The sequence below is a fragment of the Entelurus aequoreus genome, linkage group LG23 (genome assembly GCF_033978785.1).
Source record: "Entelurus aequoreus isolate RoL-2023_Sb linkage group LG23, RoL_Eaeq_v1.1, whole genome shotgun sequence".
Classification (NCBI taxonomy): domain Eukaryota; kingdom Metazoa; phylum Chordata; class Actinopteri; order Syngnathiformes; family Syngnathidae; genus Entelurus; species Entelurus aequoreus.
This window is the reverse complement of record NC_084753.1, coordinates 37,859,075-37,881,874: the sequence shown is the minus strand read 5'-3', so window position 1 is coordinate 37,881,874 and position 22,800 is coordinate 37,859,075. Positions and strand designations below refer to the sequence as shown.

Here is a 22,800-nt window from a genome sequence, read left to right as displayed (position 1 = left end):
AGAACGAAATAAAACAGTGTTATACCCTGAATTCCTGGCAGTGTGTGGTGGTCTGAAGAACCCACTAGAGGGCAACCTCTACAATCATTTATACACACATACACATTGGCCCCCCCAGACACATATTTTTTCTCTCAATGTGGCCCCCCAAGTCAAAATATTTTCCCAGCTCTGGACAAAACGGTAATTTCTTATGTATTAGAATCACTTTAGCCCTTGCTTTGCTACTAAAATTGGAGTGGAAACTTTGGCCAACCCATGAGGCTTTTAATCTATGACGATCTTTAGTAACCAAAATGTGTCTCCTGTAAAAAAAGCAACTTCCTTTTTAAGATATTTTAAGCGGGAACATACTCTAGCACAGTGGTTCTTAACCTGGGTTCGATCGAACCCTATGGGTTCGGTGAGTCGGCCTCAGGGGTTCGGTGGAGCCTCCGCCACGGAGGTAAAGACACATCCGACTTATCGTTTAAATAAAAACTTCTCCCTATCAGCGTATTATGGATACCCCCAAACAATGTTCCCTCTAATTTTCCATCTGATTTGCAGGTTGTTTGATCGATCGATTGAAACTTTTACTAGCAGATTGCAAAGGAAGAGAATACATAGTACAGTACATATTCCGTACAATTGACCACTAAATGGTAACACCCGAATAAGTTTTTCAAGTCGGGGTCCACGTTAATCAATTCATGGTAATGTGTGTAAGGTGTGTAATTTGTTGTGGGTTCATGCACTGTGTTGGTTTTGTTCTTTGAACAAGGTGATGTTCATGCGTCGTTTATTTTGTGAACCAGTGAAAAAAATATATGACTTTTTCTTGAATTTGAAAAAAGAAGGGTTCGGTGAATGCGCATATGAAACTGGTGGGGTTCTGTACCTCCAACAAGGTTAAGAACCACTGTGTTAGAGCCACTACGGACTGGACTCTCACACTATTATGTTAGATCCACTATGGACTGGACTCTCACACTATTATGTTAGATCCACTATGGACTGGACTCTCACACTATTATGTTAGATCCACTATGGACTGGACTCTCACACTATTATGTTAGATCCACTATGGACTGGACTCTCACACTATTATGTTAGATCCACTACGGACTGGACTCTCACAATATTATGTTAGATCCACTATGGACTGGACTCTCACACTATTATGTTAGATCCACTACGGACTGGACTCTCATAATATTATGTTAGATCCACTATGGACTGGACTCTCACAATATTATGTTAGATCCACTATGGACTGGACTCTCACACTATTATGTTAGATCCACTATGGACTGGACTCTCACACTATTATGTTAGATCCACTATGGACTGGACTCTCACAATATTATGTTAGATCCACTATGGACTGGACTCTCACACTATTATGTTAGATCCACTATGGACTGGACTCTCACACTATTATGTTAGATCCACTATGGACTGGACTCTCACAATATTGTGCTAGATCCACTCGACGTCCATTGCACCGGTCTAACAGGGAGGGGGTCCCCACATCTGCGGTCCCCTCCAAGGTTTCTCATAGTTATCCTATTGGGTTGAGTTTTTTCTTGAGCCGAGGATGTCGTTGAGGCTTGTGCAGCCCTTTGAGACACTCGTGATTTAGGGCTATATAAGTAAACATTGATTGATTGATTGATCGTCAGAGACATTATCTAAAGCATGTGTGTCTCCTGCAGATGTCTATGAAGAACATCTTCTTGAGCAGAATGAGGGGACCTCCAGGATGAGGCAGGTGGGATTAGAGTTTAAAGAGGAAGAGGAGGAGACACATCTCCCACACATTAAAGAAGAAGAAGAAAATGAGCCACAAGCTCCTTACATTAAAGAGGAAGAGGAGGAGCACATCATCAGTCAGGAGGTTGAGCATCTTGAAGGACTGGGGGAGGTTGATGTCACCAAGATGCCATTTACTATTGTCATTGTGAAGAGTGAAGATGATGAGGTCAAAGGTGAAAGTGAGGAGCAGAGAGAGGCGGAGCCTCCAAGCAGCAGCTCAACAGAAGCTGATGGAGACCACTGTGGAGGATCACAAGCAGACAAGCTCTTAGCTCCACTATCAGATAGTGAGGACACAACGTCACACTCTCCTGACACTGATGATGAAGACTCTAAAGATGATAAGACATGTCACACTGACAACACACACCTGACATGTTCTCACTGCGACAAAACCTTTAGGTACCCGAGTCATCTGAAAGTACACATGAAAATACACACTGGTGAAAAAAATTGTTTATGTCCAGTCTGTGGCAAAAGTTTTGTACAAGAGAGTGTTTTGAAAAGGCACATGACAAAACACACCGGAGACAAACCGTTCATGTGCTCAGTTTGTAGTAAAAGGTTCTCCCGGAAGGCAGATTTGACAATACACACCAGGATACACACCGGAGAAAAATCTTTTTTGTGCGCGGTCTGCGGTAAAGGTTTTAAACAAAGTCAACACTTGAAAGGTCACATGGGAATACACACTGGAGCCAAACATTTTTCATGTTCAATCTGTGGTAAAGGTTTTATACAAAGTCAGAACTTGAAAGTACACATGAGACTACACACCGGAGAAAAACCCTTTTCCTGTCCAATTTGCTTCAAGGATTTTAATCAGAGTCAGTGTTTGAAAATACATATGAGACAGCACAATGGTGAAAAACTCTATTCCTGTTCAAGTTGCAATAAAAGCTTTGCTGACCAATCGAAGCTTGTAACACACGTGAGAATACACACTGGAGAGAAAGTGTTGAGTTGCAATTTGTGTGGTGAAGGATTTTCTTATAAGTACCAGTGTAAGAAACACAAGTGTGCTGGTGAGAACAGCGGCAGCAAATGAAGATGCAGGAATCTAAAAATCTGTCTTTAAGTTGACTTTTGATGTTAACTTGATCTCGTTCATATCCTTCTACCATTTATAGATGAGATGTGTGGTTTTATTTCATGCATTAATATACAACATTGTGTGCAAATATTCAAAGTCTAAACAACAGTTTTCCTTCAAAAGATGTAGACTGAAGCATTAGTTTACTTTTATTACCTTAATATTAATTGCTTTTCATCCATTTTAAAATAAAAACAGTACAAAACATTTGTTACATACAATGAAGATCTTATGTGTATACTTATAGTAATGTGTTGATCTTGCAGATGAACTGTTACATATTGTCATTTCTAACTGTAAATAATCCCGTAGATGACTTCCTCTATATGATATACATATTTGTTTTACATGTTTTACCTTTGCTTGTGAGTACACATAAATCCCTCCAGTTCATATTTACTGGTTCACATCTGAAACACCTGGAAGAATTTTCTTTACTTTATACATCATTTGAGCATCATTTGTGTGTCATTTATTTTTAAAATGTGTGACTTTATGAATCATTTGTTGGGTCTCTATTCTGTTATCTTTATTACTCTTTTTGTAATATGAATATTGTGTTGTGATTGGTATTGTGATGTATTTCCCCAGACCTTTATGCAACAACCAATGTATGCTTCATCTATCAGTACAGTAAATGTAGTAAATATTGGTTGTGTGTAAATTGTTCTATTTAGTATTCATACAGTGTAAAGCTGAGCTATCTTGCCCGAGGAAAGAATAAAGCATATTTACATACCAGCAGCATACAGAGGAGTCATTTCGTCTGCGTTGGTGGGGGCCTGCTGGGTGGAGTCCCCGCGGGTCCCCTGTCGTGGTGCCTCGGTGTGGCACGAGACAGTGCTGCTGGTATAGTGCGCCTGTGGGTCTCCATGGCATCTCCTTTTTATTGTTTATTTATATTTATATTCAATCATTTTGACTCTCTTTTCAGGAGAGTGTGTTTGTGTATATATTTTTCCTTTTTCTTACCATAAGTGTTTTTTATTTTTTCATTTTATTACTATTTTCTTTAATTTTGGGAGGAGGCTCCGCTGGGGCAGCTGCTGAGTGCCCCATCTCCATTGTTGGGATCAGCATAAGGGTGAGGTGAGTGGTTCCCTTGGGCCTCGTGTTGGACATTCTGTACTGGGTAGTGTGGGTTTGGGGTGTTGTGCTTGTGGGGGTCCAGTCGTACCTGATGAGGGAATCTCTGGGACTCTCCAGTGGGGTGTCCCACCTTCCTTTTGCCCGCGTGGAATGTGGTCTCACGCTAGCTTGAGGGCAAGTTGCCTCCGGGTTCTCCTGTGCCTTGTCCTCGGCCGGGCGCGTCTGTGAGCTCCCACTGGCTTGCCCGAGTGCCACACCTGCTGTTTTGGGTGGGAATTGAAGTTGAATTTAAGTGAATACAATAACTTTATTTGATTAAGACAATGTACATTGATCAACATACGAGCAAAGCATCACAGTAATTACCGTGGGTACGGAAAGTAGTCAGACCCCTTTAAATTGTTCACTCTTTTTCATTGCAGCCATTTGCTAAAATAAAAAAGTTCATTTAATTTATCATAAATGTACACTCAGCACCCCATCTTTGCTGCTCAATCTTTTAACCCACCTTTTCCTAACCCCCAGTATCCCTTAAATCCTATAATATAACCTTGTGCTTTTCAAAAACTCCAAAAGTGCCCTCGCCTGTTTCCTATCCCTCATATTTAACACCCCAGTCATTTTTTAATTCATTAATACCTGTATCTGTTGGTTTCCTCTTTAACACTCCTCTCATATTTGCTACACCTAATTAGTATACGTTCTACAGTCCCCTCACACAGTCCTGTTTAATTTTTGCCTATTATTTTCAGTGTTTTATTTAACATACAAATTCAGAATCAGAAGTACTTTAATAATCCCTGAAGGGAAATTAAGATTTTCAGCACAATCCCATTCAAGAGCAGACAAACATTACAGGGAGACAGAACAGGATCGCTGACGGGTCTGCCAACTTCCGGCGGCCCTTACAAAAAAGGTGAGAAACAGGTCAACGCTGGGGAGGTAGAGAAAAATAAAAAAAATCAGTCTAAGCCTGGGCCCCTGGAGAGGGGGTCCAGACTGAGGCCAAGGAAGAAAACAACCTAATAGCCATAGCACACATAGAAGGCGTAAATCTCGCGCCAGGCCGTACCCATATCCCCAGCAGGTCTCCAAGGTGAACAGCCTCTGGCATGTTATGGGTGTAAGAGGGAAACATCAAAGAAGACAAAGGACATTAAAGACATTAAAAGAGCCGAGCTGATGCAACTAGCCACTTCTACACACAGCCACAACAGTAAAACAACAACAACAACAACAACAAAACATATACACTGTGGTGGCCACTGCGGTGTTCCACGCCATCGTCTGCTGGGGTACTCGGAAGTTAGCAGAACCGTCTAGGCTGCACCACTACATCGATGACCCCACCGACGTCTCCGGCCAGGAACTGCCCCGGAAGCAGTGGACAACCCTCAACCGCTTGAGGACCGGCGTCGGACGCTACGGAGCAGCGATGAAGAGGTGGGGACTTGCGGATAGTGAGTGTTGGGACGCAGTCCCGACAGTAGAGCACATAGTCACTAGTTGCCCCAAACACCGGCCACTGAATGGCGAACACGGTCTGACACGTTGACCTGGACGATGACACGTTGACCTGGCTCGCCTCAACAGAGCTGCAAGTCTAAAGACACACGACAGAAGAAGAAGAAGAAGTCGGCTGGGGTGGGAGGAGCATGGCCAGAGACAGGAGCAGACCCAACAAAGCAACCAAGAGAGCCACCCTCGGCCGCTCACCAACTCTCGGCCAATGTCCAGTCCGCATGGATGAGCGAGGATGCGTCCGAGGAGACCGAGAGTGTGGGGACCCTGTCCAGACAGTAGAGCACATAGTCACTAGTTGCCCCCTACACCGGCCACCGAATGGGAAACAAGGTCTGATTGACCTGGACGATGACACGTTGACCTGGCTCGCCTCAACAGAGCTGCAAGTCTAAAGACACACGACAGAAGAAGAAGAAGAAGTCTGCTGGGGTGGGGGGAGCATGGCCAGAGAAAGGAGCAGACCCAACAAAGCAACCAAGAGAGCCACCTTCGGCCGCTCACCAACTCTCGGCCAGTGTCCAGTCTGCATGGATGAGCGAGGATACGTCCAAGGAGACCGAGGTGTCCGATACCTGCTCATTCAGCCAAGACACTGTGAACCTTGTCCGACCCCAGCGCCCAGCGCCGGCTCCGCAGCCTTGTCTCTTCATCCGCATCTCCTCCGGTCTCTCCAAACGCACTCTGGTGTGGCAGAGACCCAGCAGCTGGTCTCCATGGCCAAAAGGCTCCCGGGGGGCAGATTCAGAAGTTCACAAAAAAGCACCGTAGAAGTCACGAAAATGCCACCCCTTGTCACACAGTCCCAAAGGGTCCCCAACCAAAAGGCAAAAAAAAAAAAAAACCCACATGAAAACAAGAAGGAAACATCCGGAACACAAAAGGATGACACAGGAGCGCAGAGCTCCTGATAACAGCAGCCACTACATCGGCGCCATCTTGGGGGGAAAAAAAGTACAGTGCCCTATTCTTAATCTTGTCAATAAAATGTCTTCCCTTCTTATTACACTTCCAAACCCTTCCATTCTTACACTCTGCTGTATTTCCCAAAAATGCCTTCCTTCGACTTCCCTATCCAAACTCTCATGCCATTCGTCAACACATTCCCTCCAAATTTCACATCTGCCTTACTCATATTTACATGCATCTCTACATTTTTCTTTTCTTAAAGCTATCTTCGCCTACCTGAACATGTTATGTTTGTGACCGTTTGCAACACTTTTCTTCTTCTTTCGGTTTCTAGCAGACTAGTAGAACATCTTAGGTGTATTGCTGCCCTCCACAGGTTCTTAACGGGATTTCCTCCTTCTGTCCTACGGCCCACACTACGTTCTACAGTCCAGTAGGTGGCAGTATGAACCTTTCAAGCCATAGCTGCAAACTCTCGGTAAAGAAGAAGAAGAAGAAGTGGCGCTGGTTGCTTTTTACTCTCGCGAGATCTGACAAAACTGCGTGTGTACAAAACAAGACGAGGAAACGCAAAATGGCGTTTGATGGAGAAAATGTTATTGTGGTTATTATAGTGTTGTTTTCTTAACCACATACATGCCGTTTAAGACGGTATATAATATATCGTTTGTAACTGTTGGAATTCATATACATCTGTCACTCTGCTGCTTCCCGTGCTAGCGTAGCTTAGCTAGTTAGCTTAGCTTGTCAGCTGCTAACAAAGAGAGGCGGAAGTGATCAAAACACATCGCTAAGCAGAGATCAAGTGTGAGTGTAAAGTGTTGTGATTGTGTGAAAATGTGCGAAAGAACGATAGCAGAGTACGAGGAGGAACTTTGTCCAACAAAAGAGGAGAAGGAGCGACAACATCAACTACTGGACGCTGTTTTCAAGAAACATCATGTTGTGTTACACAGAACAGGTGTGTTTACTTCTTACTCTCACGTGTTTACTAACTTTATATGTCATTATTAATGCTATTCTTAAATATATTGTCTATAGGAAGGTGAATTGTATTGTGGGGATGAAAATGAGTTAGTTTCAGACACAATTATTATCTTAATAATTGTGTCTGAAACTAACTCATTTCCCTTTCGGGGTTCCGAAAGGGAAATGATGTATCTCTGTATCCCCGAAAAGAGACAAGCGGTAGGAAATTGGATGGATGGATGTATCAACATGTTTACACAAAACTCACACAGTCACCAAATATATTTTACATTGTAGTCAATATAATTCATAGTTTCATGGCTAATTTCACTTCCTGATTCTGACCTACATGCATCAATAAGTGAAAGTAAACATGCATTGTCAATCATCTTTCAATAAACAAAGTAGTCAATGTTGTGATCAGATGTTATTACAGGTATGACCGCTAGGGGGCAGTACTGGTTAGTATGCTGCTTACCGTACCACATAGAGTGGTAGAACAAGAATGCATAAAAAGACACATGTATGTTGTTGAGAACATGGGGCATTAAAAGTTAAGTCACTTGCTATCAACAGCCTCATCCTTCAAACACGAACATGACATGGTACCAGGAGTAAACTCGACTTGACGACATGGATTTAAAATCACCGGAGAGTTTGAAACTAACGGGGAATGTCGACGAGAACTGGCGCACCTTCAAACAGCAGTTTCACCTGTACATTGCGGCTATGGGACACGAGACAAAGCCGGAGGCGAGAAAGGTAGCGCTGCTGCTAACAATAGCAGGGCCACAGGCCATAGAAGTATTTAACACGTTTGTGTTTGACACTCCTGACGATAATGGAAAGTTGGATGTAGTGCTTAGCAAATTTGACGCTCACTGTTCTCCGAAGAAGAACGAGACGTACGAAAGGTACGTGTTTCTGTCTCGTACGCAGCGGCAGCATGAGCCATTTGATAGCTTCCTGACGGACTTGCGGCTAAAGGCGCAGTCCTGCAACTTCGCGACGCTGAAGGACTCCATGATCCGGGACCAGATAGTCTTCGGCGTGGAGGATAAAAAGGTCAGAGAGAGGCTACTACGAGAGATGGAGTTGACGCTGGCGGGAGCCATTAAGATCTGCCAGGCGAGTGAGCTGTCCCAAAAGCACGTGAGGACGTTCAGCGAGATGTCTGCAGTCGCCTCGGCGCAGAGCGATAACGCGGCAGCGGTAGGAGCAGTGTCGTACCAGCGGAGACAGCGCACACAGACCCGGCCTGCACGGCAGTCGGAGGACGAGATGATAAGCTGCAAGCGCTGCGGCACAAAGCACAAGCCCCGACAATGTCCAGCGTTTGGTAAGCAATGCTCAAGTTGCCAAGGCAAGAATCATTTTGCTAAACAGTGCTTCTCCAAATGGAAAGAGGGGAAGAAAGGAAAAACTGTAAACATAGTAGATGAGCCTGATCTCAGTGACACGTTCTTTGTTGGCATGGTAAATTTGGAAAGTGAACAAATAAGTAAACCAGACAATGTAAATGACGTCACTGGAGAAGATAAATGGATAGCTCCTCTAATGATAAATGGGACTGTAGTCACCATGAGATTGGACACGGGTGCAAAAGCAACTCTAATAAGCATGTGTGATGTAAAGGCAATGAAAAACAAGCCACAGATAAAAAGAAAAGAATCTGGACTTAAAGACTACAATGGACAACCAATTAAATGTTTGGGCACATGCAGGCTGAGTGTCACAGTTAAAGGAAAAGTGCACCACCTATGCTTCTTTGTTGTGAATGAGGGACGTGAATCACTTCTGGGTGACAGAGCCTGTGAAGAACTAGCACTTGTGAAAAGAGTGTATAGCATTATCCCAAAAAATGACTCTATGGAAACAATTGTTCAGAACTTTTCAGATGTTTTCAAGGGTTTTGGTGTTTTGCCCTTCACATATAAAATACAATTGAAAGAAGATGCCCAACCAGTTGCGCATGCAGCACGCAGAGTTCCAGCCCCACTGAAAGACAGCCTAAAGAAGGAACTCGACAGAATGATCATGCTGGGGGTGATCAAAAAAGTTAATGAGCCTACAGACTGGGTCAACTCAATGGTCATCACAAAGAAAAAGAATGGTGAGTTGAGAATATGTATGGACCCTAAAGATCTAAATGAGAGCATTAAGCGTGAACATTATCAAATACCTACACGTGAAGAGATCATCAGTGAAATGTCAGGTGCCAGCTACTTCACAAAGCTTGACGCCTCACAAGGTTTCTGGCAGCTGAAACTGAGTGAAAGCAGCACAATGTACTGTACCTTTAATACGCCCTTTGGCAGACACTGTTTTCTCAGACTGCCTTTTGGAATAAAGTCAGCACCTGAAATATTTCACAGAGCGATGGAGCAGATCATCGAGGGCTTGGATGGAGTTCGAGTCTACATTGATGACATCATCATATGGGGATCCACAGCCCAAGAGCACAATGAGAGACTAAACAGAGTTATGGAACGCATAAAAAGTATGGACTAAAACTAAACAAAAGTAAATGTGAGTTTGGTGTTCAGGAGATCCTTTTCCTTGGAGACAAGCTGTCTGCACGTGGTGTCCAACCAGATCAAGAAAAAATATGTGCAATACAGAACATGCCAAGGCCCACAGACAAAACCGGTGTGCTACGCATCATGGGGATGGTCAATTTTATAGGTAAATTCATTCCCAATTTGACAGCAAAGACATCTTGCATACGAGAGCTTCTGCACAAGGACTGTGATTTTAAATGGACAGTGAAACATGAGCATGAGTGGCAAAAACTCAAGAACACACTGACTACAGCACCTGTGTTGTCATTTTATGACCACACAAAGAGGATAAAAGTGTCAACCGATGCTTCCAAAGATGGTATTGGTGCCGTTCTACTCCAGGCTGAGGGTGAGCACTGGAAACCGGTAGCCTATGCATCTCGGGCTATGACAAAATCGGAATGTCGGTACGCTCAGATCGAAAAAGAATGTTTGGGACTGGCATATGGTTTGGAGCGGTTTCATAGCTATGTGTACGGCCTGCCGTCCTTCACAGTTGAAACTGATCACGACCGCTGGTTGCCATCATCAAAAAGAATCTGAATGAAATGTCACCGCGGATTCAACGGTTGATGATGAAAATGCAAAGGTATGATTTTGAACTGATATATACTCCAGGTAAACACCTAATCCTTGCTGATGCCCTATCCAGAGCAACTACAGGCGACAGTGTGAGTGCAACAGATGAGGACATACAGTGTCATGTGAACATGGTGTCTGCTACACTGCCTGTGTCAGACACAAAGTCAAGACAAATCGCTGAGGCTACAGCAACGGATGCTGAGTTACAACATGTCATGAGGAACATGGATGAGGGATGGCCGGCTGGCTCATGTCCACTATTTTATCACGTCAGAGGTGAGCTCAGTACTGTGGATGGACTGCTGTTGAAAAAGGGCAGAATTGTTATTCCACAGGCTTTGAGAATGGACATTTTGCACAGGATACATGAAGGCCATCTCGGCATTGAAAAATGCAAAAGGAGGGCGAGAGAGTCGGTTTTCTGGCCCGGACTGAATAAAGACATTGAAACACTCATAAATAAATGTGAAACATGCCAGAAACACAGGAACAAGCAGAGCAAAGAGCCTATGGTGGTTGCTGAGGTGCCAACCGCACCATGGCACAAAGTAGGAATGGACTTGTTTCATCTCAGAGGTAAAGACTATTTAGTGGTAGTAGATTACTACTCAAACTTCCCTGAAATGGCGCTACTAGCAGGCTTAACGTCAACTTGTGTAATAACACATGCTAAATCTATATTCGCCAGGCATGGCATTCCACACACTGTAGTGAGCGACAACGGCCCATGCTTCAGCAGCAAAGAATGGCAGACGTTTGCGGTGCAATATGATTTCCAGCATGTGACGTCAAGCCCACATTATGCACAATCAAACGGGCAAGCGGAAAAAGGAGTTCACATTCTAAAGCAACTCCTAAAGAAAGCAGCTGACAGTGACTCGGATCCGTATCTGGCTTTATTGAGCTACAGAGCATCACCTCTTCAGTGCGGACTATCACCAGCTGAACTGCTGATGAAGAGGAAGCTACGAACAACCTTGCCGAGTCATTCAAACAATATAATAAAGCAAAATAATCCCTCAAAGATTGAACATAAACTACGACAACAGAAGATGATGCAAAAGTCATTTTATGACAAAACAACCAAGCGTCTTCCTCCACTGACTACCAACAACACAGTCAGGATTGAGGATACTGATGGATGGAGTACAAAAGCAACAGTCCTGCAAGAAGTTGCTCCAAGATCGTACACGGTGAGAACTGATGATGGACAAATCCTCAGACGCAATCGTCGCAGTCTGTTGAAGACTCCTCAAGGGACTGTTGGTGAGTTTAGTGTAACTTGTGGTGAATCTCAGGTAATACCCACACCTGTTATGGACTGTAACGCTGACTGTAACACACCTACTCCAAATGAACCTGAGTTAAGAAGGTCCACAAGAGAAATCAAAAGACCTGATAGACTGAACTTGTAAACAAAGAAAAGTCAATATGCATGTTAAATATGTTGAACAAAATGTATATTGATTGTTGTGAAAGTGTTATAAATAGTATTGGCTTAGATTTGAGATAGCCTATGCAATTTGAAATTGTTCATACTGCACATATGTGTCAGAGTTAGACTAAATGAGAATTTGTTAAAATAACTGACCCAGCTAATGTGATTAGTTAGGTCAATACATTTTGTCTTAGAAAAAGGGGGATGTTGTGATCAGATGTTATTACAGGTATGACCACTAGGGGGCAGTACTGGTTAGTATGCTGCTTACCGTACCACATAGAGTGGTAGAACAAGAATGCATAAAAAGACACATGTATGTTGTTGAGAACATGGGGTATTAAAAGTTAAGTCACTTGCTATCAACAGCCTCATCCTTCAAACACGAACATGACAATCAACAGTTGATGTATGAAAAAAACATAAAAGTGACTGACTTTCCTTCAGCGTGTCGTAGATGGTCTCCAAGTGAATGTGGGAGCTGTGCTCTAAAGAGGAATAGTTGATGGAGATACTCCATAAAAACACCACATAGTAAAACATGTTTTGGTAAGAGTTCCTTTTGGTCCCGCCAACAAAATCAGTAAAAATAAAAAATAAACATTTCATATGATGGCAGGGGTTAGTGCATGTGCCTCACAATACAAAGGGCCTGGGTTCGATCCTGGGCTCAGGGTCTTTCTGTGTGGAGTTTGCATGTTCTCCTCGTGACTGCGTGGGTTCCCTCCGGGTACTTCGGCTTCCTCCCACCTCCAAAGACATGCACCTGGGGATAAGTTGATTGGCAACACTAAATGGTCCCTAGTGTGTGAATGTGAGTGTGAATGTTGTCGGTCTATCTGTGTTGGCCCTGTGATGAGGTGGTGACTTGTCCAGGGTGTACCCCGCCTTCCACCCGATTGTAGCCGAGATAGGCTCCAGCACCCCCCGCGACCCCAAAAGGGACAAGTTGTAGAAAATGGATGGATGGATGGCATTTCATATGATGACAAAAACATATTAAGACTGTTTGTAAGGAGTTTTGAAATGAGAGTTTTTTTATTTCTGTTCTATGTAATTTGTTGTTAGGAGTATGCCTTATGAGGTTAAGGTTAGAGATAAGGTTTAGGTTTGGTAGGCTGACGTGTATATGGAAAAAAATGGTTACGCACTTTACACCAGTGAGTGTGAAGGTAAGAATGCCTTAATAGATGCTGGCTTTTTCGAATTGCACATGAGAACACAAATAATCTCATTGTGTTAACAATGTCAGTCAAAAAACATTTCTCTTCTCTTTTTTATTCATCTTTATTTACCTATTTACCCAACAGACGTCCAGCAGCTCCCCCACATTAAAGAGGAAGAGGAGGAAGTGTGGATCACTCAGGAGGAAGAGTGTCTTCTAGGGCAGGAGGAGGCTGATCTCACCAAGTTTCCACTGACTGTTGTCTCTGTGAAGACTGAAGACCATGAAGACAAACCACCTGAGTCCTCACAGCTTCATCACAGTCCAAGTAAGCACAACATCCACATATCATTTTATTCTCAGGGCATTCAGTCCATCACAACTGGACTGTTCACTTTGTCTTAGAAGACGTTTGGCCTCTCATCCAAGTAGTCTTCATCAGTTCATGCTCATAGACTTCAAGTCTTACATCTAATCATTTGAACTGAAAGCCTTAGAATGTCTTACATTCTATCTAAATATGTGCCTTGAAAGGTTTAACAAATTCTATTGACAATAATTTAATTGAAAATAAATTTATAAACTAATTAGCTGTCCAGCCCAATCAGAATTTCTGGAGCATGACAAGTGTGCGGTGCTGTGTATGTTGCAGCAGAGTTTAGCTAGCAGCAGATATTACGAAAGCCCACAGCAAAGCAGAGTTGATTGTGTAAGATGGTAAGTGCAAGTTCAACCATTTGTGGCTGTAGTAGAACAAATCATTTTATGCGTGATTGAAGCCAGTGAACAGAAACGTTTAACATTTTTTCACCAACTTTAAAACTCAAGCCATCGTGGAGGACAGCGTTTGTAAACATTGTGATGAAAAAGTGGAAAATCCTGGACAAGTCTGTGTCAAATGATGCTAAAACACCTGCACAACTGTACATGGTTCAACTTCACCTCCCAAAAGAGTGTTATGTAGGTAAAGTGCCGCCAATGGCAGAAGAAGATCCATATGAGATGTAGGGATGGATGATATATCGCAATATTTATTGCAGCCTCCTGCAGGAACGATATAAATCACAATATAGTGATAAATAAATGATAAATGATAATAGAACTATTTCAAAACAAGTTACAAAGGCTCCTAATTTATCTGCTGACATGCAGAAACATATTACATAATTGTATTATGACTGTATTATTTTCCACATATATATATATATATATATATATATATATATATATATATATATATATATATATATATATATATATATATATATATATGTATATATATATATGTATATATATATATATATATATATATATATATATATATGTATATATATATATATATATATATATATATATATATATATATATATATATATATATATATATATATATATATATATATATATATATATATATATACTACCGTTCAAAATTTGGGGTCACCCAAACAATTTTGTGGAATAGCCTTCATTTCTAAGAACAACAATAGACTGTCGAGTTTCAGATGAAAGTTCTCTTTTTCTGGCCATTTTGAGCGTTTAATTGACCCCACAAATGTGATGCTCCAGAAACTCAATCTGCTCAAAGGAAGGTCAGTTTTGTAGCTTCTGTAACGAGCTAAACTGTTTTCAGATGTGTGAACATGATTGCACAAGGGTTTTCTAATCATCAATTAGCCTTCTGAGCCAATGAGCAAACACATTGTACCATTAGAACACTGGAGTGATAGTTGCTGGAAATGAGCCTCTATACACCTATGTAGATATTGCACCAAAAACCAGACATTTGCAGCTAGAATAGTCATTTACCACATTAGCAATGTATAGAGTGTATTTCTTTAAAGTTAAGACTAGTTTAAAGTTATCTTCATTGAAAAGTACAGTGCTTTTCCTTCAAAAATAAGGACATTTCAATGTCACACACACACACACACGTGTATATATATATACATGTATATATATATATATATATATATATATATATATATATATATATATATATATATATATATATATATATATATATATATATGTATATATATATGTATATGTATATATGTATATATGTATATATGTATATATGTATATATATATATATATATATATATATATATATATATATATATATATATATATATATATATATATATATATTTGTGTATATATGTATATAGAGGACTTTAAGAGCAAAAACAAATGATTTAAATCAGAGCCGATAGTAGAAAATAATGTAAATATTTAATTGATATTGTTACACCACCAATGGGGGTGAGGAAAATAATCGATTTTTAGATGCATCGCAATTCGGACATTGACAATTATAAAATCGATTAGTAAACGTCAGTAGTCGATAATCAATGTATTTATTGTGAATAAAGTAAAGCAGACAGTTTGGCTGACTGCAGTGAGACACCTCACAGAGAGATCCGACCAGCTCCTTTATTTTAGGGCACTTACAGTATGTTCCAGTTTTGCACACATTTTCATTAATTTAATAAATGTGGGAGTTAAGTTAACTTTTTTAATTACAAATGCACTGTTTTTTAAAGTTGCAATTGATAAATGTTTATTTAGTCAAACGAAAATAAATGTAATATACATATTAGGGGTCGGCAACCCGAAATGTTGAAAGAGCCATATTGGACCAAAAATACAAAAAATAAATCTGTCTGGAGCCGCAAAATATTAAAAGCCTTATATAAGTGTTATAATGAAGGCAACATATGATGTAAGTGTCTATATTAGCTATAGTAGCCTACTATCAAAGGCTGACGGAAATCTTTGTTGACAGAAATGTTGTATTTTAATTTTTATTCTACACATTTTTGCAACTTTGGAAATCATTGGTAAAACGGAGGCTTCTCACAGGATGAGATAACTCCTGGAAATTACTGGCTCAGAAAGACCAAAGGTATAGATGTGTGGGTCCACGTTTAAGGAAACGGCAGGCTGTCTTTTTCTAATGGATTTATTACAATCTTTGCGAGCTGGGTAACGTTTGCTGTGGTCTGGAACAACATGGCACACTAACAACTATGAGAAATGCAGCCAATATTACATGCAGATAATGTGTCATGAGACATGCAAATATAAATTAAATACTGAAAGGACATAAGTAAAGGACATTTTAATGAGCTCAAATATACCTACAAATGAGGCATAATGATGCAATATATACATACAGCTAGCCTAAATAGCATGTTAGCACCGATTAGCTTGCTGTCATGGATTGACCAAATATGCCTGATTAACACTCCAGCAAATCAATACAATCAACAAAGCTCACCTTTGTGCATTCACGCACAGCGTAAAACGTTTGGTGGACAAAATGAGACAAAGAAATAGTGGGGTAAGACACCTCTTTCTGTGGCAGCATCAGAGAAAGTTGTACATGTAAACAAACTACGATGAGTTCAAAGATGGCTGAAATTAGTAGGACAAAACGGTGCTTGCCAAACACTCTCATCAGTGAAGCATGTTTCATATAAACAGTGGGATTTCTAACGATTAGGAAGGTTTGTGTTTGTTCTCCCACAGAAAATTAAATAAAACAAAAAATATATTTTTTTCTTCATCTTTTTCCATTTTCACACATCTCTGAAAGAGGACCATGGAGCCACTAGGGTGGTGCTAAAGAGCCGGGGGTTGCTGACCCCCGATATATATGAATTAAAGATGCATCAATAATCGATTTTTAATCAAATCGTAGCTTCTGAATTGTAATTGAATTGTGAGGGGCCCAAAGATTCCCACCTTCTAACCACCATCTTGTTTTTGTCTGATTATAGTTGTGATCAAAAATTGGATCGTTCAATGACGTTGAAAATATGAAGTATCAGTATCAGCATTGAAAGGGACAAGCGGTAGAAAATGGATGGGTGGAGTTTTAGCATTGGTATGACCAATACTGCCTCTGTAACTACTTGGTATTGGATCGATACCCACACCCAAAACTAATGTGAAGTATCCAAACAACAGAAGAATAAGTGATTATTACATTTTAACAGAAGTGTAGATAGAAACATGTTACAACTGAATGTAACTAGATATTAACAGTAAATTAACAAGTAGATTAATAATAGTTTTGAGAAAATAATACCACTGGAAGTTATGTAATATGTCACTGCATATGTCAGCAACTCAATTAGGAGCTTTGGTAACCCATTTTAAAATGGTTTTTATTCTTAATTCTATATAAATATACACTACCGTTCAAAAGTTTGGGGTCACCCAAACAATTTTGTGGAATAGCCTTCATTTCTAAGAACAAGAATAGACTGTCGAGTTTCAGATGAAAGTTGTCTTTTTCTGGCCATTTTGAGCGTTTAATTGACCCCACAAATGTGATGCTCCAGAAACTCAATCTGCTCAAATGAAGGTCAGTTTTGTAGCTTCTGTAACGAGCTAAACTGTTTTCAGATGTGTGAACATGATTGCACAAGGGTTTTCTAGTCATCAATTAGCCTTCTGAGCCAATGAGCAAACACATTGTACCATTAGAACACTGGAGTGATAGTTGCTGGAAATGGGCCTCTATACACCTATGTAGATATTGCACCAAAAACCAGACATTTGCAGCTAGAATAGTCATTTACCACATTAGCAATGTATAGAGTGTATTTCTTTAAAGTTAAGACTAGTTTAAAGTTATCTTCATTAAAAAGTACAGTGCTTTTCCTTCAAAAATTTCAATGTGACCCCAAACTTTTGAACGGTAGTGTATCACAATATCGATTTTAGGCCATATTGCCCATCCCTAGTAAAAATCTCTCTGCCCCATCTTGCTCTTTTTTTCCCCCCATGAAGATTTTGGGACAGTTCATACAACAACTTGGTTTTCTTTAGTACATGTGAACGTACTGAATGCCCTAATGTGACTGAGCAAAGCTGGACGTTTCTAAAGCATGTGTTTGTCTTCTCGGGCCCTGCAGATGTCCGTGAAGAACATCTTCTCCCTGAGAAACAGGAGTGGAGCTTCAGGATGGAGCAGGAGGAGCCACAGCCCTCCTACATTAAAGAGGAAGATGAGACGCCACAAACCCCTCACATGAAAATGGAAGAGGAGGAACACAGCATCAGTCAGGAGGGAGAACATCTTGAAGGACTGGAGGAGTTCCCAGTGATTGGTGTCCCTGTGAAGAGTGAAGATAATGAGGTCAAATGGTTGGAGGAGTTCCCAGTGATTGGTGTGATTGTGAAGAGTGAAGATGATGAGGTCAAAGGTGAAAGTGAGGAGCAGAGAGAGGCGGAGCCTCCAAGCAGCAGCTCAACAGAAGCTGATGGAGACCACTGTAGAGGATCACAAGCAGACAAGCTCTTAGCTCCACTATCAGATAGTGAGGACACAACGTCACACTCTCCTGACACTGATGATGAAGACTCTAAAGATGATAAGACATGTCACACTGACAACACACACTTCACATGTTCTCACTGCGACAAAACCTTTAATTACCATTGTCATTTGAAAGTACACATGAGAATACACACCGGAGAAAAAACATTCATGTGCTCGGTTTGTAGTAAAGCATTTTCTCGGAGGGGAACTTTGATAAGACACACGAGAACACACACTGGGGAAAAACCTTTTATTTGTTCAGTCTGTGGTAAAGGTTTTGTCCAAAATCAAGATTTGAAAGTACACACGAGAACGCACACTGGCGAAAAACCGTATTCCTGTTCAAGCTGCAAAAGAGACTTTGCTGACCGATCAGCGCTCGTGGCACACATGAGAACACACACCGGGGTAAAAACATTCACGTGCTCACTGTGTAGTAAAAGATTCTGTCGGAACCAACAATTGAAAATACACATGAGGATACACACTGGAGAAAAACCTTTTATCTGTTCATTCTGCGACAGAGGTTTTGTACAAAGTCAACATTTGAAAGTACACTTGAGAGCGCACACTGGTGAAAAACCATATTCCTGTTAAAACTGCTACAGAAGCTTTTGTAACCGAACAAACCACACATGAGAACATAAATTAGTAAGAAAGTGTTGAGTTGCAGTGTGTGTGGTGAAAGATTCTCTTCTAAGTACCAGTGTAAGAAACACAAGTGTGCTGGTGAGAACAGCAGCAGCAAATGAAGATGCAGGATTTGAAATACATTCAAGATTTTATTAACTTTGACTTACTAACAACATCAGCACATATAACATGTGTGACATAATTATTGTGTGTGTAACACAATGTTGTTAATATGTTTCTAACATTTATAGATTAGATTAGGGCTTTTATTTCAATCAAGGGCCTGCCTTAAAGGCCTACTGAAATGAATTTGTTTTATTTAAACGGGGATAGCAGATCCATTCTATGTGTCATACTTGATCATTTCGCGATATTGCCATATTTTTGCTGAAAGGATTTAGCAGAGAACAACGACGATAAAGTTTGCAACTTTTGGTCTCTGATAAAAAAAGCCTTACCTGTACCGGAAGTAGCGTGACGTCACAGGAGGTAATATTCCTCACAATTCCCCGTTGTTTACAATGGAGCGAGAGATTCGGACTGAGAAAGCGACGAGTACCCCATTAATTTGAGCGAGGATGAAAGATTTGTGGATGAGGAACGTTAGAGTGAAGGACTAGAGAGGCAGTGCAGGGTGTATCTTTTTTCGCTCTGACCGTAACTTAGGTACAAGGTCTCATTGGATTCCACACTTTCTCCTTTTTCTATTGTGGATCACGGATTTGTATTTTAAACCACCTCGGATACTATATTCTCTTGCAAATGAGAGTCGAGAACGCGAAATGGACATTCACAGTGACTTTTATCTCCACGACAATACATCGGCGAAGCTCTTTAGCTACTGAGCTAACGTGATAGCATCTGGCTCAAATGCAGATAGAAACAAAATAAATAAACCCCTGACTGGAAGGATAGACAGAAGATCAACAATACTATTAAACCATGGACATGTAAATACACGGTTAATAATTCTCAGCCTGGCAAAGCTTAACAATGCTGTTGCTAATGACGCTGAAGCTAACTTAGCAACCGGACCTCACAGAGCTATGATAAAAACATTAGCGCTCCACCTACGCCAGCCAGCCCTCATCTGCTCATCAACACCCGTGCTCACCTGCGTTCCAGCGATCGACGGCGCGACGAAGGACTTCACCCGATCACAGATGTCTGCTATCCAAGTAAGTCCTCTTTGTTGTGTTGCTGCAGCCAGCCGCTAATACACCGATCCCACCTACAACTTTCTTCTTTGCAATCTCCATTGTTCATTAAACAAATTGCAAAAGATTCACCAACACAGATGTCCAGAATACTGTGGAATTGTTCGATGAAAACCGAGCAGTTTGTATGGTGACACATTGGGTACGAATACTTCCCGTTGCCGTCGTGACGTCACGCGCATACGTCATCACACATAGACGTTTCCAACCGGAAGTTTAGCGGGAAATTTAAAATTGCACTTTATAAGTTAACCCGGCCGTATTGGCATGTGTTGCAATGTTAAGATTTCATCATTGATATATAAACTATCAGACTGCGTGGTCGGTAGTAGTGGCTTTCAGTAGGCCTTTAATATACAACATTGTGTATTAATGTTTGTCCTTACAATTGTTTTGCCTATCTATAAAGTTGTTTCATTCATTAAGAACAGTACAACCAATTGTACCTAAAATACAATACACATGTGTATACAGATATTCATAAATGTTACTCATAATTCATCCATTTTCTACCGCTTGTCCCCCTCGGGGTCACGGGGGTGCTGGAGCCTATCCCAGCTATTGTTTTCAAATGTATGAAGTGAGTTACATATTTTCATTTCTAACTGTAAATGATTCCATGGATGAATTCCTTTATATCAGGGGTGTCAAACTCATTTAACTCAGGGGAAGTTCTATTCCCAAGCAGGCCGGAGTGGTAAAATCATGGCATTTAAACTTAAAGACGACTTCCGATTTTTTTTCTTTGTCTTTGACCAGCAATAGAACAAGCACATTCTGAAAATGTACACATTACAAATAATCCTCTTGGCAAAATGTTTCAAGTTAGTTGAAAATTCTGAGGAAAAAAATTGGTGCAGTTTTAAAAACACCATGAAGAACACGATGAACTTAGACTTTGTCTCTGTGTTTTTACAAAATCCTTAAACTTTAAGCACTTCCTGTTTGGGATTCTCATGTTGGCAGTTCATCATTAAAAATGTTTGGAAAAGCAATTGAGTCTTGGTGAAATTTGCAACTGCCACAACTTCATCCATCCATTCAAATATTACAATCATAATATGAGCGAAACAATTATCAAAATCAAAGTCACATCACTACAAACTAAACCAATGTGAACGTGATAGATTTAAGCATAAAATAAAATAGAACAAACACAAATAATGTAGAAACGCACATGTTTACAATGGAGTTCAGGGTGCGCATCGTGCATTTAACCAATTGCATGCGCTTCATTGAACTTTAACTCAAAAGATGATAGTCAAGTTGACTTTGCATCTTACCGTTTCGTTATTTTATCTGTTAGAGCAGCTAACTTCTTGCACCTGCGCTGATTGGAGTAGCGGCAGCCAAACCGGAGGGCGCTTAAAGTCAGCTGACACGTCATCTTTAAACACTGTCATGTGTGACGTGGGTTACACTTGGTGTCACCTCCTTCCCTTTGACACATACACAACAAGAACGTGGAGTTAAAACTGTTGCAGATGCTGCTGCACTGGCAGATGATTATCTGATACAATGTTACGATAAAGGGGGGGAGAAAGGAGACGGCACAGATGCAGGGACGTCGTTTAGCTCTATTTATCTAAATGCAATACGAAATGAGGCGTGTAACTAATCTAAAATGTGTATGTGTGCGACTATGTGTAGTGATTATATGTTGAGTGTTACCGGGAGTGTTGAGCGAGGTGCGGAAGTCCAAGCTAGGGCAAGGCAAGCTCAGAGATCCAGGCAGGCCTGGCCCTAACCAATCTGGCGCCCTAGGCAAGATTTTAGGTGGCGCCCCCCCACATCGGCAGTGAAGTGTATATACTCACAAGAAACCGAATAGCTTTGTCTTTGACCTTTTTTTTACTTAAAGAAAGCAAATTAACATATTATATGAGAATGTTATGTTATGATTATCTTTAACCGAATCACAGCAGTGCTCAAATTAAAAAACAGTATTCCCTCTCATGTGATATTGCTTAATTAACATTAATGATGTGCACTTTAACAACTAGGCTTACAACTATACCTAATATATAAAGGGGTGGAAAAGTGACTATTACCTGCAGGGCAAACATTAGCTAAACAGAAGGCAATAACAATGTTAACAAAAAACACCTGCTTAAAAGAATGTAACAAATTATATTTCTATTAAATAGGCTTTACTTTGCATTTTAATTAACGTGGGATTATTTTTTGTATTTAGAAATAATAGTACCAACTTTTTTTTTTTTTTTTCTCCAACATTTGTGGCACTGGCGTGGCGCCCCCTGATGGACGGCGCCCTTAGCATTTGCCTATACGGCCTATGCCACGGGCCGGCCCTGGATCCAGGGACAGGCAGGGTGGAGGAGGAATTATGGTGTGGGGTTGTTTTTCAGGAGTTGGGCTTGGCCCCTTAGTTCTGGTGAAAATAACTTTGAATGCTCCAGGGTACCAAAACATTTTGGACAATTCCATGCTCCCAACTTTGTGGTAACAGTTTGGAGCGGGCCCCTTCC

At 40.8% G+C, this 22,800-nt stretch overlaps 3 protein-coding genes across 3 annotated transcripts in view; all 3 read left to right on the top strand.

The window, feature by feature from the left end:
- The window catches only part of LOC133640680 (zinc finger protein 287-like), a 31,644-nt gene extending 28,017 nt beyond the window's left edge, over positions 1-3,627 (top strand). The window contains exon 3 of the mRNA XM_062034240.1: positions 1,698-3,627. Coding sequence (XP_061890224.1) covers positions 1,698-2,845 — 1,148 coding nt within the window. The 3' untranslated portion in view covers positions 2,846-3,627. The remainder of the gene's footprint in view (positions 1-1,697) is intronic.
- The window catches only part of LOC133640867 (zinc finger protein with KRAB and SCAN domains 3-like), a 257,581-nt gene that overhangs the window by 92,690 nt on the left and 142,091 nt on the right, over positions 1-22,800 (top strand). The gene's annotated exons all lie outside the window — the stretch shown is intronic.
- On the top strand, positions 9,892-19,467 carry LOC133640576 (uncharacterized). Its single transcript, XM_062034067.1, has 3 exons — positions 9,892-11,787; positions 13,270-13,452; positions 18,055-19,467. The coding sequence occupies exons 1-3, from the start codon at positions 10,488-10,490 to the stop codon at positions 19,056-19,058; spliced, it is 2,487 nt and encodes an 828-aa protein (XP_061890051.1). The 5' UTR covers positions 9,892-10,487; the 3' UTR covers positions 19,059-19,467.